This window comes from Solanum tuberosum, unplaced genomic scaffold (genome assembly GCF_000226075.1).
Source record: "Solanum tuberosum cultivar DM 1-3 516 R44 unplaced genomic scaffold, SolTub_3.0 scf00040, whole genome shotgun sequence".
NCBI classification, from domain to species: domain Eukaryota; kingdom Viridiplantae; phylum Streptophyta; class Magnoliopsida; order Solanales; family Solanaceae; genus Solanum; species Solanum tuberosum.
Genome location: NW_006238964.1, coordinates 2,315,470 through 2,330,654, shown reverse-complemented (window position 1 = coordinate 2,330,654; position 15,185 = coordinate 2,315,470). Strand labels below are relative to the sequence as shown.

Genomic DNA, 15,185 nt, shown 5'->3' with positions numbered 1-15,185 from the left:
GTATGTATGTAGGAGTTTATGGATGATTTTCGATTTTGGGTTACATGAAAATAGTAACAAAACTTATGTAAGTATTCATCAAGATTACTAATGGTCTTTATGTTATATTTTCTTGTTAGAGAATATTTGATACATTTAATGTTTACAAAATTAAAAAAATATGAAATTATTGAGAAGAAAAAATAATAATTTTATACTCCTTTTATTTTTCGTACTAGTTATTTTACTTTTTAATACATTCTTTAAGAAATTATTAATAAAAATGATAATTTATTAATTTACCTTTATATTTATTTTATTTTTGCAATTTTACAAATTTTATTTATACTTTCAAAAAGAATTAATGGTTAGGGTAATGAAAATAAAAAAAATTATAGTTTACTTTTTGTTAATTGATAAATAATTTTAATAATTATTTTTAGTAATTTAGATAATTAATATAGTATAGGAAAATAATACTAAATGCTAGGCGTATGATGAGTTTGGCTAAATTTCATACTTTTAAATTATTTGAAGATAAGAAAAATAGCAAAATTTGAAATAATGGTAAAAAAACAAGAAGTCAAAAAGTTGAATAATAGGAAAAAGTTAAAAAGTAAGAGAGAGAAAGAACTTTGGCCCATTTCTTTTGAAAATGGGACCCAAGAATCCATTTGTCAAATTATGAAAGGTGCCTCACACAACTCTTGTATGCCACCTCATACTTATCCCTCAACCACCATAAAAATTTTCGCGTGCACAATGTAGCCTTAGGTGTGTGTATAGGAATTGCAGTTATGTTTCACAGATGACAGATAACATCTACAAACAGAGAAAATGAAGTTGGAGGAGGCAGATGATGGGATTTCGTTGGCGATAATCTCTGACAAAATCGATTGCGAAGATGAAGAGGAATAGCTGGAGGGATGAGTAGTAAAGGAAGTAGTGGCAAGTTGTTGACGATGACTGATTCTTCAGAGCTCGAAAAAGAGTTGAAGCAATGATTATTCCTTGATTTCATTTGCGATGCGGTGTGAAAGAGAAGCACATGTGGATTCTCCGCTACCCAGTTGAGCAATTTGGGTTATATTTTTGGATCTGGGTATCATGTATTTGTTGGGGATTTTAATTTTGGTAGAAAAATTTAATAAATTTTGGGTCGGTAGATAGGATTAGGACATGTGTATCACCGTTAGTATAAAGGGTAGATACGCTCTAAAATTTGGACGGTAAGGTCATTGATGTACTGAAAGTATAACGAAGGGTATACACATACCATTTACGATAGTTCGGGGGTATATTTGTCCTTTTTCCCTAAATTTTCTTGCCTATCAAATTTAGTGTAAGTTAAAAGTTCACAAATCATAAATATTTCCTCACAATGCCAACACAAACGACCTGTATCCTTGGTTTTATTCAAAAGTCTCTTGCTGGTCTAACTAAAAGTATTCCAGGATTAGTCAATTCAACAACTACTTCCCTCGTCATCTTTAGTTCTAAGACCATCATCACTCGTCCACGGACGAAAAAACAAATTGGCACCAGTCATTAACAGCAAGTACTCAATTCAATACGAGAAACTAAAAGATTTGTATACAACAGAAAAAGTCACTTACTCATATGTGTTATCAATTACGAGCCAACATCCCGCTTCCTTACAAATATCAGATATCCTCTACATGACAAAAATGCAACTTGTTAATGTTTTAATAAAGTAAAAATCACAAGAGAATACTAACGCACTTTGATAACTGATGACTTCAACAATCCATCATATCTATAAAGATGAGATAAGAGACCTTAAGAAGGGACTCAGGGATATACGTTCCTGATGGATTGCCGGGATTAACAACAGTGACAAGCTTTGGGGTTGGTACAGTATTCTTTAGAGTACTCTCCAACCAGTCTGAAAATTGAGAAATCATGGAATATGTCAACCCATAGACAATCAAACAACGAAGGCAGATAATGTTTTGAAACTCTCAAGTCCATTTTGCAAAACAGTTGCAATATTTAGGTTAGAATTATGCATCAAAGTGTCAAACTTTTAAGTTATAACACACTTAAATCAGGTCAACAATCGGGAGTGAACTTTACTAACTTCATTTTTCTTTTTCTTTTCTTTCTGGTGGGGATGGGGTGAGGACATCCAATACAAGAAAAAACATAGAACAATTGTTTTCCAGACAACATTCTACAAATCAAGACCATTATGAATGATTTACACAACTTGCAACACAAAGCAGAACACTACTTCTGCAGCAACCTCATCTTCAGTTGATTTCTACACAAATAGTGTTAGATTCAGAGAAGATGGAGTTTTTTGATAAATTTCAAGCAAAGGGGGAAAAAGTAACTCATAGTACAAATGTGATTAGTGATTATGATATATTCCCAAGTGCTCAGGCGACAAAGATAAAACGTGTTCACTAAAACTTGAACATGCATGCTAGCACAAAAGAGATGTATACCACAACATCTAGTATAATCAGTCTTAAGGAAAACTAATGGAAGGAATAGTAGTGTCTTAATAATGGGGAGGGTACCACGAAATGAACATCATATGAAAGTACAAACCTGCATCAGGATGGAGTGTCTTTGCATCACCAGGACCCACCAGAATATCGGTAACACCTGTCATCTGGAATGACATGTGTGCATTGAAATAGTATGGTGCAAACATAACGACCGAATCGCCAGCATCACACAGTGTGAGAACGACATTTACGAAAGCCTGAAATCGATTCAGTAAGATTCCATTAGAGATTTCTCAGCGATAGGGATACAGCTAGTCCATTAGTCACTAACAAAGAACATAGACATATACACAAATTAATTTACCCATAAATGTAGCATCTCTATTTCACTACAAATGGCTCTTTAATATAGCTCTACTATCTTCATTCAGCTTAAGATAGCATCTGAATTTGTTTATTGTAGTAAATAGTGATTTTAATTTGGAGCACTATTGAGGACACCACTCTCCTATTCAAAAAGAGAATACTGCTCTGTAATGGACAGGTACGTAATGATATGTCTGTACTCTGTACTCATACTTTGTGAGCCCATTGAACCATCATTTAATCAGTCATGGAAAGTCTAGCCGATTAAATCTCAAATTAATACCCTAAGTAATCCCAAGTTCAATTTTGCAGACAAAATTTTGAGGTTCAAGTGCTTGAGCTTGAGCATTTTAGGTATGTCGGTAGATTTTTTCTCTAATATGTTTCTGACAGATGATGCTAAATGGGGAGTTTTGTTGCTGCAGATGTTCGCATTGCAAGATTGTCATCTCATGAAAGTGACAACATACAAAAATATAGTGATAGCATGCAAGAACTAAAAGAGGTCTTATAAAAAAAATAGAGCACTTTTTTTATCAAGTTGTAGCATGGAGCTGAATAAGCCCACAACAGAAGAGTAATCTTCTTTTATGAAGAAAAATATACATAAGCAGAAGAATAATCTTTAGATGGGTAGAAGCAGAAGAAAATAAAATCCACATCTCAAAAGCACACCAACCTTTCAGTACACATCATGATATACAAAGAAGAAAATTTTCACGAGTGAGGTAGTTCTATATGTCTTTTCATAAGTCCTCCATACCGTTTATCAGGAAAAGCACTATATGGAAGCTAGCATTTTGTTGACTACATTAGACTCAAACAAGTCTTCCCCGAAGAGGGGGAGAGAGAGAAAGGGGGGTAAAAAGAAAGGAAAAAGATTCACTCACGAGATGAATCTTTTAGTTTGATGACAATGCAGATAGTAGAAAATTGCAATTCCTTTGAGGACCCCTACCGCGTTTCTAGTATGAACCAGCCAACTCTGAACATAAATTAAGGGAAAAGGGGAACTGAAGAATAGCTAAGGAAGGTGAAGTAAGCATGCACCGAAATACTGGTCCTTTGTCAAAGCAAATGAACCTGGTATGAAGGTGGAGTAGAATCAATCTCAATCCACTCTAACTCAAGCAAACAAATCACCAAAATGCAGTTTCATTCTACACCGTCCAACCTTTATCTAGAAAAAGCTGGAAGAAAGGCGAGAAAGAAAGGAAGCCTACTACTATTAAGGACAGGTAAGAAAGAGAGGTGAGCTGACTGGTACCTATACCCTATAATGACTGAAAAGTAATAAAGTAACAGTTTACCTGATTTGCACCAGCAGTAACCATCACTGAGGATTTATGTAGGTTATTTTCACGACCCAACTGGAGAAGAGCACAAAGAAAGTATTAGACTGAAAGATGTAAAAATCAAATCTCAACAAGAGAATAATATAGTTTGAAAACATGAAATGTATGTGACAGTAACTACTGGTTCACTAGGCAAAGTACCATACGCCACTCCAATGTTTGTTCCACTACCCAGCCTATAAGATGCAAACCAGAGTACCACAGTAATCCAACTGATAAACCATACCTTTTGAATCAACGCCTCCCTAAGCTCAGGAAGGCCCTCATCGGCACCATAGCGACTAACTGAAGGTTCCCAGATAGCTTCTTTCACCTTTTCAAGTGCTCGCGCAGGTGGTTGCCAGTACACTACTCCCTGCAAGACAGAGGTACCAAGATATATGGACGGAAAGCATGGACAAACCATATTCAGGCAAAACCAATATAACTTCTCAATCTAACAGAAAGATCCACCCACAACAGATAACTCTATTCCTTTTGTTTACTCTTTCTGGAAGGTGCATAAGAAGCAATAACTACCCACCCATTCCCCAGGCCCCAACCCCAGCAAACTAGACAGCTTTTAAAACTTCCATTGGTAGGTTTACGTTGATTAAAACTTTTTTTTATATGGAGGTTGATTAAACTGGCTTGTCAAAAGATCGGTCCTCGGAGATTGTAATAGTACCAGTCCTTCGTAAAATAGTCCAATACTAGACGGATAACACTTAGGGATAACTTCTCACATCATGGCAGGGCTGCAGATATTCTTCTGAATCACAGCATTCTTGGTTAACTCAAATAAAAACAGATCAAAAGAAAAGTATTATGACTCTTTTTTCACAGGAAAAGGACAAACCGACCATGGAACATAGTAGCAAAAAAGTTTTGTAACTCCAGGGATCATGGGAGAAACCCCAGAAAATTTCTTCACAAAACCAGAATCTCAGGCAATTTAAGTTATTTGCAATCACCAGAGGAACTTAAGGATAGACAGGATGTCAACCTTATCCTAGTAGCACCACCTTTACGTGTGCTCTCGGCCTGTAACCCACCCACCAAACCCTTTTACCCACGCAGCTCAGTGGCCAGTCATAATCTCCATTCTCCACATTCAAAACCATCTGCAAATACATTCTTTACATGGGAGAGAGGTCCAATTGGAATTTATTTATTTTTCCATCACTAGCTTAAATATTAAGGAATCCACATTTCAACCAAAAAAATTTGAAATTGATAACCCCAAGAATGAATCAGACAAATTTAATCTAAGTCAATCTAATCAAGATTTCGAAAGGCACAAAAAGATGATCTGTAGGCTTCAAAGCCATCACAACACAGATGAATTTTATCAAAGTTCTCAACTTTTTGAACCTTTCAATGGAGATTAGAATAATAAAACTAATGAAACAAACATTGGAGAAAGTAAACAAACCTGAGCTAGAGAAATACAATCTTTATTACCTCGAACCAGTTCTTGTATCTATCAATTGCAAAAACACAACAACAACAACAACAGCACATCCCATCAATGCACAGAAACTTAAACCAAACAAACAAAAAACAACAAATCCAATCTTGGTTCTTGAAATTTACCTGAACCATAACTGGTGTCTCGGTAAGCACAGCTCTTCTAGCAAGCATTCCAAAAGACCCCATTTCCTCTTTTCTCTCTAAAACAATAAAATAAACACAACCTTCAAAGAAAAGAGTTCTTATCCGCCTACCCAGAAAGCAAAAAAAAAGGCCTTTTTCCTTTCTGAAAAATCTTACAAAAAGGTTGGAACTTATATAGAAAGAGAGAGATCGTAAAAGATATATAAAAATTGGATCTTTTTGTTAAATTAATGAATAAATTTGACTGCTACGGACAACCCTTGAAACTGTTAACTGCAAGTAGGATTTAATAATATAGTAGTAGCTGGCAAAAGCCAAAGGCAAAAATGACGGAACCCCTTTTTGTATTTTTGTGTTTCATACACGTTATAGCATATAGTATATGTTAGGAATTTGTTTTGACTGTTAGAAGTTGAAGTTTCCATTATTAATTTTGGTAGAGAAAATGAAGCACGTTTCTCTCTTTGCCTTTCTTTCTTGTTTCTGTTTTTTTTCTCCCTTTTTAGTGCCTTCTTTGACCCTATCTCCCCCACCTACTTGTCCAATTCTTGGTCTAACACGAAAAAAAGTAAGACAAATAAATTAATATTGATATAGTAAATATTATGGGTTGTATGATATCGAGATGAAATAATTGATTGAGAATATTTCATGAAATTATTCTACTACTGACTATTGTAGTATAAAATATAAATGATAGAATAAAAGAATTGAAATTTCACATCCTGTATTTTGTTCTGAAATTATTATTTTGTATCCTTCGTATAAAATGACTTCTTAAAGAATCGTTTTGTACGAAAATAAGATGGACAAAGTAACCCCATATGAATGAGTAATAAGAGCATGTAATTATTTTTCTTATTCAATTCCACAAATACATTTGAATTTTGATTAAATTGAATTAGGAAGGTGTAAGATGCATTTCAAAGAGAAGTATTTCATTATACGAATAGAATTTTTTTTCATATATCCTATCACTATCTTGTGTTATTTATTTATTCCTTATAAGAATATAATTTTTATTTATTTATTCATCCCTTATACGAATAGAATTTTTGAAAGAGAAAATAATTTTTTTTTTCATTTTTATTTATCCCATCATTACCTTTATTTATTTATTGTTGTTTAGGAAACAAATAAAGATTCTGCCGTGAAGACTTGAAGTGCGAAACTTCCGGGTACATTCAATTATTTTATTTTATCTTATTCTTTCTAGGAGAATCTATGAAAGTGTGAATTCACGATAAGAACTTTCAAAAATATGGTTAGAAACAAATGCTTTTTATTTTAAATTATTTTTTTGGATTTGATTTGATATAAAGTTTAACGTGTTATTTTAAAATAAAAATATATATTTAGTTTGCTATGTCTTGATTATTTTTTTAGCTTGTTTCTAAAATATGTCTTTTTTTTATAACTTTTTATTTTTAACTTTACATGTTTAAATCAGTATTTTAAAATATATCTTTGATTTAAAACTAAAAAAGTAATTAAAATTTTATATCAAGTATTAAAGCAAACAAATAAATTAAGATAGAAAGAGTGTAGTATATTAAAATATCCTTTGAATTATTCTAGGATAGGATATATTGGGTATAAAAAATTATTGTAAATGGAGGGAGGGAATACTAATCAATGAGGTTTGGTAGACACAAAAAGGTTGGTAGGAGATAAGACTAACACCCAATGACCACTTCTTTTGCTTTTCCTACAACACTTAATGAGTAATATATTATGCTTTTGTCTTTTCAATTTATTTACCTCATTTTGATTTGATAGGAAAAAAAGATTCTTGAACATATTGTAATTTTAAATTAAAGATGCATGAAATATATGACAATGCTCTACTAGTGGAGTTGTCTGGTCAATTCATATGAGTGTCGTGTTCCATGCAATTTTATATGAATTCTTCACGATATTCACATGAGTTTCGTTTTCCATGGTTAACAAAGTGGTAATCACTGTGGATAGAGTAACAAATGTACAATCACATTTTTGGCGCTCTTATTAGTTATTATTTGGAACAAAATATCATCACTGACTCACTTCACTAGTATTTTATGCTTTTTAGTTACAAAATGTGATGAGTGACAGTAATTGCAAACAAATTAAAGCAGATTATAATGTAAAATTACACGAATCTAACATGTGTTTGGATCTGCTTGTGTGCACTTTGACTACTTCCATGAGGTTACCTGCTATCTCTCACTAGCATAGTTACCAGATAACTCTGTCTATCAAGACTTGAACTGTTGTCTCTGGGAGGGATTGTTGGCCTAGTTTCTTGATGTCGTTTCCCTGTCTAATAGCGGAATTTTTCTCCTCAAACTGATTCTTGGCCTCTGAGAGTTTCATGTGGTTCATTCCCCGCCCAATCTGTCAGCTAAACGGAGCATCTCTCTTTCATGTTCAATCTCCTCTACAACTTTTGGAGATATGTATTCAGAATCTCGTAGGCTTCTTTTATATCCACCTCCTGTTGCCCTGGATGATTTCTGCAGAGAAGTACATCATGATTGTGAATGTCCTTACATCTGGTGATGGTCCAAAGTTCTTTATTGCTTCAAAAGAGTTGCATCATTCTCCCTCTGGCTTGTTTCTGCCAAGTATTTTAGTAAGATATTACATGAATAAATACTCTGTTTCAAGTCCAATTTCTTTGGCCTGCTCAACAATGTCAATAGCATGATCTAGCAGTAAACGCCTTTATTAATACATCAGCAACAAGATTTGATCTTGCACCATTATTAGATGAATGAAGTCTGCAGAGCAAGACAGACAGGTTACATTATGCAAGTCAATACCAGCATTTTGAAAGTTGAAAAGAATGTAGGAAAGGATACACCTCAAATTAGTTGAGACCGCGACTTCAGTTCAACTGAGGGGTTGAGTGCTAGCAGATCTAAGGTTTTCAATAAACGGCTTTGTCAGTATCAACAAAAGGCAAAGATCTTTGTGCAAGAGAAAGCCAAGAAGACGTCAGTTTGAGGTCTTCTCCTTACTCAGATTTCTTCTCAATATGTCTTACCATTGATCTCCACAATTGCAGCTTCCATTCAAGAACTTATGGTATCTATTAACATCCCGCACAATAATCTCTCTCTCAACAAGTCTACTAATATACTTAAATGCCTCATGACAATCCCTGCAAATTCTCAAATTCTTCACAATCCGCAAAGCTTTACCAGGTGGTGCTGTTCCATTCAACAATCCAAATGCCAATGCCAGCTTCTCACTGTGATGCCAAAGTGATTTCTTCTTCTCCTTCTCTTCTACTTCATGCAACATTTCAGTCCATACGGGCACGTAACCCAGTTTCTCAATCTCCTCCATTAACTCTGTTAACTTAGCATAAATCTCATTGGTTCTCTCATGCCTCCTATCACCAGCTAAAAACACATGAACCTCTCCCAGCGCTTCAATCCAACTCTTCCCACCTTCCTTCCTCACTTTTTTATCCTTCATTCTCTTCCACACCTCCCTCACCTCATCCCACCTCCCTGCACTTGCATAAGCATTAGCCAAAATTACATAAGCTGAATCATCCATTGGGTTAATCTCCAACAACCTATCACTCATCCTCCACGCAATATCCATATTCACATGATATGCACATTTAGACAATAATACTCGCCATAAAGCTGCATCTGGCTTAAAAGGCATGGTTAAAGCAATTCGCTCTGCCTCCTCCAGACGTCCTGCTTTTCCCAATGCACCCACCAAACACGTATAGTGCTCAAGACACGGCTCCAAACTATACTCTTCGGTCATCCTCTTGAACCATATCTCAGTCTCTTCAACTAAACCTGCATTGTATAATGCCGTCAAAGTAGCTAAGAAACTGTACTCATCTGGTACCATTCCCCGTTCTTCCATTAAAGTGAAAAGCTCTATGACATTTCCATGTTCCCCTTGTTGAGCATGCCCTGCCATCATCGCATTCCACCCGACAATATTGAGTTCCATTTCTAGCTCATCAAACACTCCACGAGCGTTCCCCACAAGCCCACATTTCCCATACCCATCAATCAATGCACTGCCTACAATAACATTCAAATTAAGCCCTGTTACCATCGCGTGCCCATGAATAATCCTACATTGTTCAAGCATAGCCATGTCAGAACCCGCCCGCAAAGCCCCAGAAACACTAACCATAGTAGATGCCATACCACTCCTCCTCATTTCAACAAAACACGACAAAGCATCAATAGGCTTATAATTCTGAGCAAACCCAACAATAACCGATGAGAAACAAACCTCGTCTCTCACAGACATTTCATCGAACACCTTCTTCGCATTATCCGACAACCCAGTTTTAAAATACAATGACACAAGAGCTGACGCCGTAAACAGCTCTGAAGAGAAACCCAATTTGACAGCAAGAGAATGAAGTTGTGCCCCGAAGGCGAGTGAAGGAAGAGTGGCGCATGTTTTGAGAAGGGACGTTAAAGTATGGCTATTGGGTAGGATTCTTGAAGGGTGACGGAGCATGGAAATGAAATGATGAAAGGAAAGTGGTGAGTTGGAGAATGCAGATGTGAGGGCTGTCCATGAAACGACATTGGGCGATGGGATTGACCGGAAAACACGGGCGGCGTCTGACCGGAGATCGGATTTGGAGTAGAGAGTGATGAGGTTGTTTAGCACTGCACGGTTAGCTTTTGCGGCGCCTGTTGTGATGGCTCGCGCATGTACGCACCGTGGGTCTGTTGAATCCATTTCTCAAGCCTGATTTGCTTGTTTCATCGAACTAATACCAACACAATGGACCCTAATGGTGGGTGGACACGAATAGATTAATTAGGTAGTTGAGTGTTGTCGTGCCAAGTGTCTTTATACCTGCCAAAGTAGGGCTACGATTTGCTTACACTTTACTTTTTACAAAATAACTTTGTAAAATTATGCTGAATATGTTGTTCTTGTGGTATTAATCTGAAGAAGATATCAGTACTAACACTAAATATTTTATTGCTCCAATTAACAAATTAACTTTATTAGTTTATGTGGCAGAGGAACAAGATTTTGATGATACAAACTCTGTGGAAGACAAAATGTAAGAAATTTCTCCATCTTAGACGGTATCATCCATGATGTACTGACTATTCATGTTTCAACTTTCAAATGTAAGAATGTAATAGCAGCTGACTGAAAGTTCACTATGAAGTTTGAATAACAAAAGGTAATAGAGACATGTTCTTCACTCAAGAAAACATTCCATAGAAACAACAAAACTAATACACAAAAATGATGACATGTACAAACTTGGCAAGAAAGCAACAAAAGAAAAATTAACTTTGACAATAATACTATGCGTCGGTCTCAAACAAGTTGAGATTGACTATACGACTAACCATATTTAACTATAACAATGCATCGTCAGGATCTTTCTTTTCTTTTTTTGATAAGGTTTGAGGAATGTTAAACACTCTGTGCATCTCATCAGTCATGTCATAAGCTAGATCATAATTTCTGACCATTTTATATCCCTTGATCATTATTCTATAAGTGACTAAATCAGGAGAGATGTTTGTTTCTCTGATTCCATCAAACAACCTCTGGGCCTCATCCATTCGATGTAACTTGGAATATTTATGGATGAAGCAATTGTAAATATAGACATCAGGAGAGATGTTCTGTCTTACCATCATTCTGAACAACCTCCTGGCCTCATCCATCTGATCTAACTTGCAAAATGCATCAATGAGGCAAGTATAAGTAACAACAGTAGGCCAGACTTCTCTTTTTTGCATGTCAAGGAGCAAAGCACAAGCCATGCTCATGTCTTTAATTTCACAAAAGCCAGAAATCATGGAGGTGTAATAGATGTTATCGGGACTCATACCCTCCCTGATTATTTTCATGAATAGATTGTGGGCCTGTATCACTTTTATCTGTCTTGCAGCTTTTTTCACTTTCCCCCGCTTGCATAGCATGTCAATAAGAATTGTGTATGTGATGATGTTAGGAGTCATCTCAAGTTTAAGCATTCCCATATAAAGCATACTAGCCTTGTTAAAATGGGACTCTTCAACAAATCCATCAAGAAGAGTATTAAGAATTGTAACATTGGGAAACATGTCCCTCTTAAGCATCACCGTGATTAACTCCAATGCCTTCTTTGTGTTTATATCTTTACACAACTGCTGAACAACTACATCATAGGTAAACAAATTGGGGATGATGCCTCGATCCACCATTTCATCAATCAGGTGCAAAGCTTCCATCACACGCCCATCAGTACAGCACTGCTTAACAATAAAATTGCAGGTAATGGTATCAGACAGGTAGCCTTTTTGTACCATCATAATCCTGTACTTCAATGATTTATCAACAGACCCCATGTCACAGGAAGCACGAATTAATTTCAAACAAGTTGAAGCATCTGGAGCCAAGTCACTGCTGATCATCTCCTCCAGTAGCTCATCGGCTGAACTAAGATCTCCTTGAGCACAAAATTCAGTAATTAAAATGTTGTAAGCTGTTTGGCCAACTTTGTACCCAGAATTCTTAAGGTAATGAAAACAATCCTTTGCAATTTTTGCTGCTCCAGCTGCGCACAAACCCTGAAGAATTGAGTTATAGTTAATTGGGGTAGGCTTGATGTTATTATCTTGCATACCTTGAATAGAACATAAACCTTCATCAATAATCCCGAATTTGCTGAACCCGCTGACAAGAATGCTATAGCTATATATATCTGGTGTTATTCCAGAATTACTCATCTCTTCAAAAACACTTGTAGCTTTACTTACTTCGCCTTCAGCAAAGAATCCATGAATAATAGCATTGTAGCAATAAGAATTCAAAGATTGGTTCTCATACCTCAGTCTCCGAATGAATTTCAAAGCAACATCAGGACATCCAATTCTACAGAGTCCAAGGAGCCATACACTATATGTTGCAGCAGAAAGACTGATCTCTTTTTCCCGCATTTCTTTCAGAATCTTATAGGCTTCTTTTATAGATACATTCTGTGTGCCTGGATAATTTTCACAGTAGAAATTCATCATGATTGTGTATGTCATCACATCAGGTGAGGGTCCAAAATTATTCATTGTTTCAAATACTCTAGCAAGATTCTCCCCTTGATTTGCTACTGCCAAGCAATTTAGTAGGTAATTACATGAATAAATACTTGGTTCAAGCCCGATTTTCTTAACATGATTAACAACGTCAATAGCATGATCAAACAGTTTATTTGCAATAAAAATCTTGATGAGTTCATCAGCTACAAGAGTTGAAGGTGTTGTATTATTACTTGAACGCAGAACAAGATGCATTACCTTCAATAAGTCAACACCAGCATTCTGCAAGTAGAAAATCATTTGTTTAAGAAGTGTGTACACTTCCAAATCCATTCCAGCAAAGGCAAATGTATGTATCATCATTCTATAGCCACTTATTGAATGATACAAGCCATAATTTTTCAGAGATTTCTCAAAAGGAATCTCTTTCGCAACTTCCCAACTCAAAGACTTGCATACTGTAACTACAACTGAATACACCTTGCGACCTTTCCAGTTAAGTGAATTCCTTGTTGGTATAACAGCTTTATCAGAATCATACAACAAGGGTAATGAAGAAGAAGCACCATGATAGTACTTTCTACAAAGGCTTCTCTGCTCCTTAAAGAACCCCAATTCATGTAAATCCTTGAATAACAAGCTGAAGGACTTTCTTGGTAACAAACCTAGACCCATAGAAGAAAAACTTCTCAACAATTATACAGAGTCTACATTATCACAAATAACCCAAGAAATTTTTTACATTTTTTCTTTTTCTTTGAGTAAAGTTTGCACCTTTATTCAAAATCTCAAACACCCATCAAACCAAAAAGATAATATTTGATCCCCTAGACAAGCTCCAATGGTTTGTAAGCTCTCTGGTCCGGAATTCAAAGAATCTTGAAAAAGGGAACCCACAAGAATGAATACTAAAGCTAAAATCGATTTAACAGTACACCCAAACAGAAAAAGATTGGAACAGTTCACCTCAGCACAGCAATTTCAATTTGAGCCCAGTCTGAGGGGTTATCTTGTTCTTCTTCTTCTCATGGCGGCGGCTCAAAGCATAAGCCAGTGAAGAGCTTAAAAACCCCATAAATTTTTCGGCAGTGATAATATTGTCCAAAATAAATTTTCCTTTTAATTTGAGTATTTGGCGGCAGCTTCTGCGTTTACTCTGGTTTTCTTATGTAGTGCTGGTGCTTTTCAAACTTTGGTTAGATTTTATTTTTGCTCAAAATACAATGTTTAAGTACTTGTTAGGTTTTAACGAGAGTAAATTTAAGAAATTGTTTTGAATCTCGCAGTATTAAAGTTAACTATCAATATTCTTTTATACTTTTTTGTTTTATCTTTACTTGTCCATTTACTAAAAATTATTATTCAATAATATTTGTTTAGTTTGAAAAATCAAGATAATTATCCATGTTATTAAATACCATTGAATATCTAATACATTGATACATTTTTCAAAGCAATGAATTTAATATATTTAAAGGTACTCCAGTAATACTACTTCCATTCACTTTTAGTTATCATAGTTTCTTTTTGGCCAAACTCATAAACAGATCCCTAAACTTGTTGGGTTTTTCCCCTCAGGTACCTCAACTACACCATTTTCCTATTGAATCATTGAACCACCCATAATTTGTTCCTTTTAAACACCGTTGGCTGATGTGGAACCAAACGTGATTTCACGTAGTTTGAGCGCGTGAAGACGCTTTAAAGTCGTTGATGTGGATCCTGAACCACCCATCAACGATCTTCTTCCCCCTTTTAACCCTAATTTCTCCCCTTCTTCTCTTATTTCTCCTCTTTTGTTTCTCTTCATCATTATTTCTCCTCTTTAGCTCATTAGAATATATCTCTTCTTCATTAATTTCTTCTTAATCATCAAGTTCCAATGTCGAAGTTATCTTCTTCATCTATTTCTTCTTCTTCAACTGCAAATGTGCTATGTCAATGTGGGGTCATTGTGGAAATGAAGACCTCATGGACGCAATCCAACCCTGGACGTAGGTTCCTTTGTTGCAAAACTTCAAAGGTAATTCATTTTTATTGTCCAATATAGTAAAGAATCACCTTATTTGTAATTCAATTTTTTCTTTAATTTTGTAGGCACGAGGTGGATGTGGATATTTCCGATGGTATGATGATGAAATGCTGGCTCAATCTAGGAGGGTGATATGGGGTTTGTTGAAAAGAGTCAAAACATATGAATTGGAGAGGAATCGATCAAGAAAAGTATGGATGATATGCATTGTCGTAGGGGTGATATTGGCTACTTGGATTTATGTAACAAAATGATCTTAGTTGGTTCATTTGTCTTCTACTAGATTCCTTCATAAAAGTATGTATGGTAGATTGTAGTGTTCTCTATGAGGGAAATTTTGATCGGCTTTTCTATT

The 15,185-nt window shown here is 35.5% G+C and overlaps 3 protein-coding genes across 4 annotated transcripts in view; all 3 read right to left on the bottom strand.

Annotated features, from left to right (window-relative positions):
- LOC102598122 (aspartate aminotransferase) overlaps nt 1-6,086 on the bottom strand; it is a 13,298-nt gene extending 7,212 nt beyond the window's left edge. The window contains exons 1-7 of the mRNA XM_006343038.2: nt 5,753-6,086; nt 5,592-5,639; nt 4,404-4,532; nt 4,133-4,192; nt 2,557-2,713; nt 1,779-1,885; nt 1,596-1,654 (exon numbers count right to left, since the gene is read on the bottom strand). Coding sequence (XP_006343100.1) covers nt 1,596-1,654; nt 1,779-1,885; nt 2,557-2,713; nt 4,133-4,192; nt 4,404-4,532; nt 5,592-5,639; nt 5,753-5,815 — 623 coding nt within the window. The 5' untranslated portion in view covers nt 5,816-6,086. The remainder of the gene's footprint in view (nt 1-1,595; nt 1,655-1,778; nt 1,886-2,556; nt 2,714-4,132; nt 4,193-4,403; nt 4,533-5,591; nt 5,640-5,752) is intronic.
- Nucleotides 6,087-7,755: 1,669 nt separating this feature from the next.
- On the bottom strand, nt 7,756-10,876 carry LOC102597605 (putative pentatricopeptide repeat-containing protein At5g52630). 2 transcript variants are annotated; one of them, XM_006343036.2, is made up of 2 exons: nt 8,619-10,876; nt 7,756-8,535 (listed from the first exon to the last, which is right to left on the bottom strand). In XM_006343036.2, exon 1 carries the CDS (start codon nt 10,490-10,492, stop codon nt 8,798-8,800), a length of 1,695 nt encoding a protein of 564 aa, XP_006343098.1. In that variant the 5' UTR covers nt 10,493-10,876; the 3' UTR covers nt 7,756-8,535; nt 8,619-8,797. The 2 variants fall into 2 exon arrangements, with proteins under 2 accessions (XP_006343098.1, XP_006343099.1); XM_006343037.2 differs by having other exon boundaries at nt 7,756-8,675; nt 8,802-10,876.
- A 257-nt stretch (nt 10,877-11,133) lies between these two features.
- Nucleotides 11,134-13,473, bottom strand: LOC102597280 (pentatricopeptide repeat-containing protein At5g41170, mitochondrial-like). Its single transcript, XM_015306805.1, has one exon. The coding sequence runs from the start codon at nt 13,471-13,473 to the stop codon at nt 11,134-11,136; it is 2,340 nt and encodes a 779-aa protein (XP_015162291.1).
- Between the last annotated feature and the right edge of the window lie 1,712 nt (nt 13,474-15,185).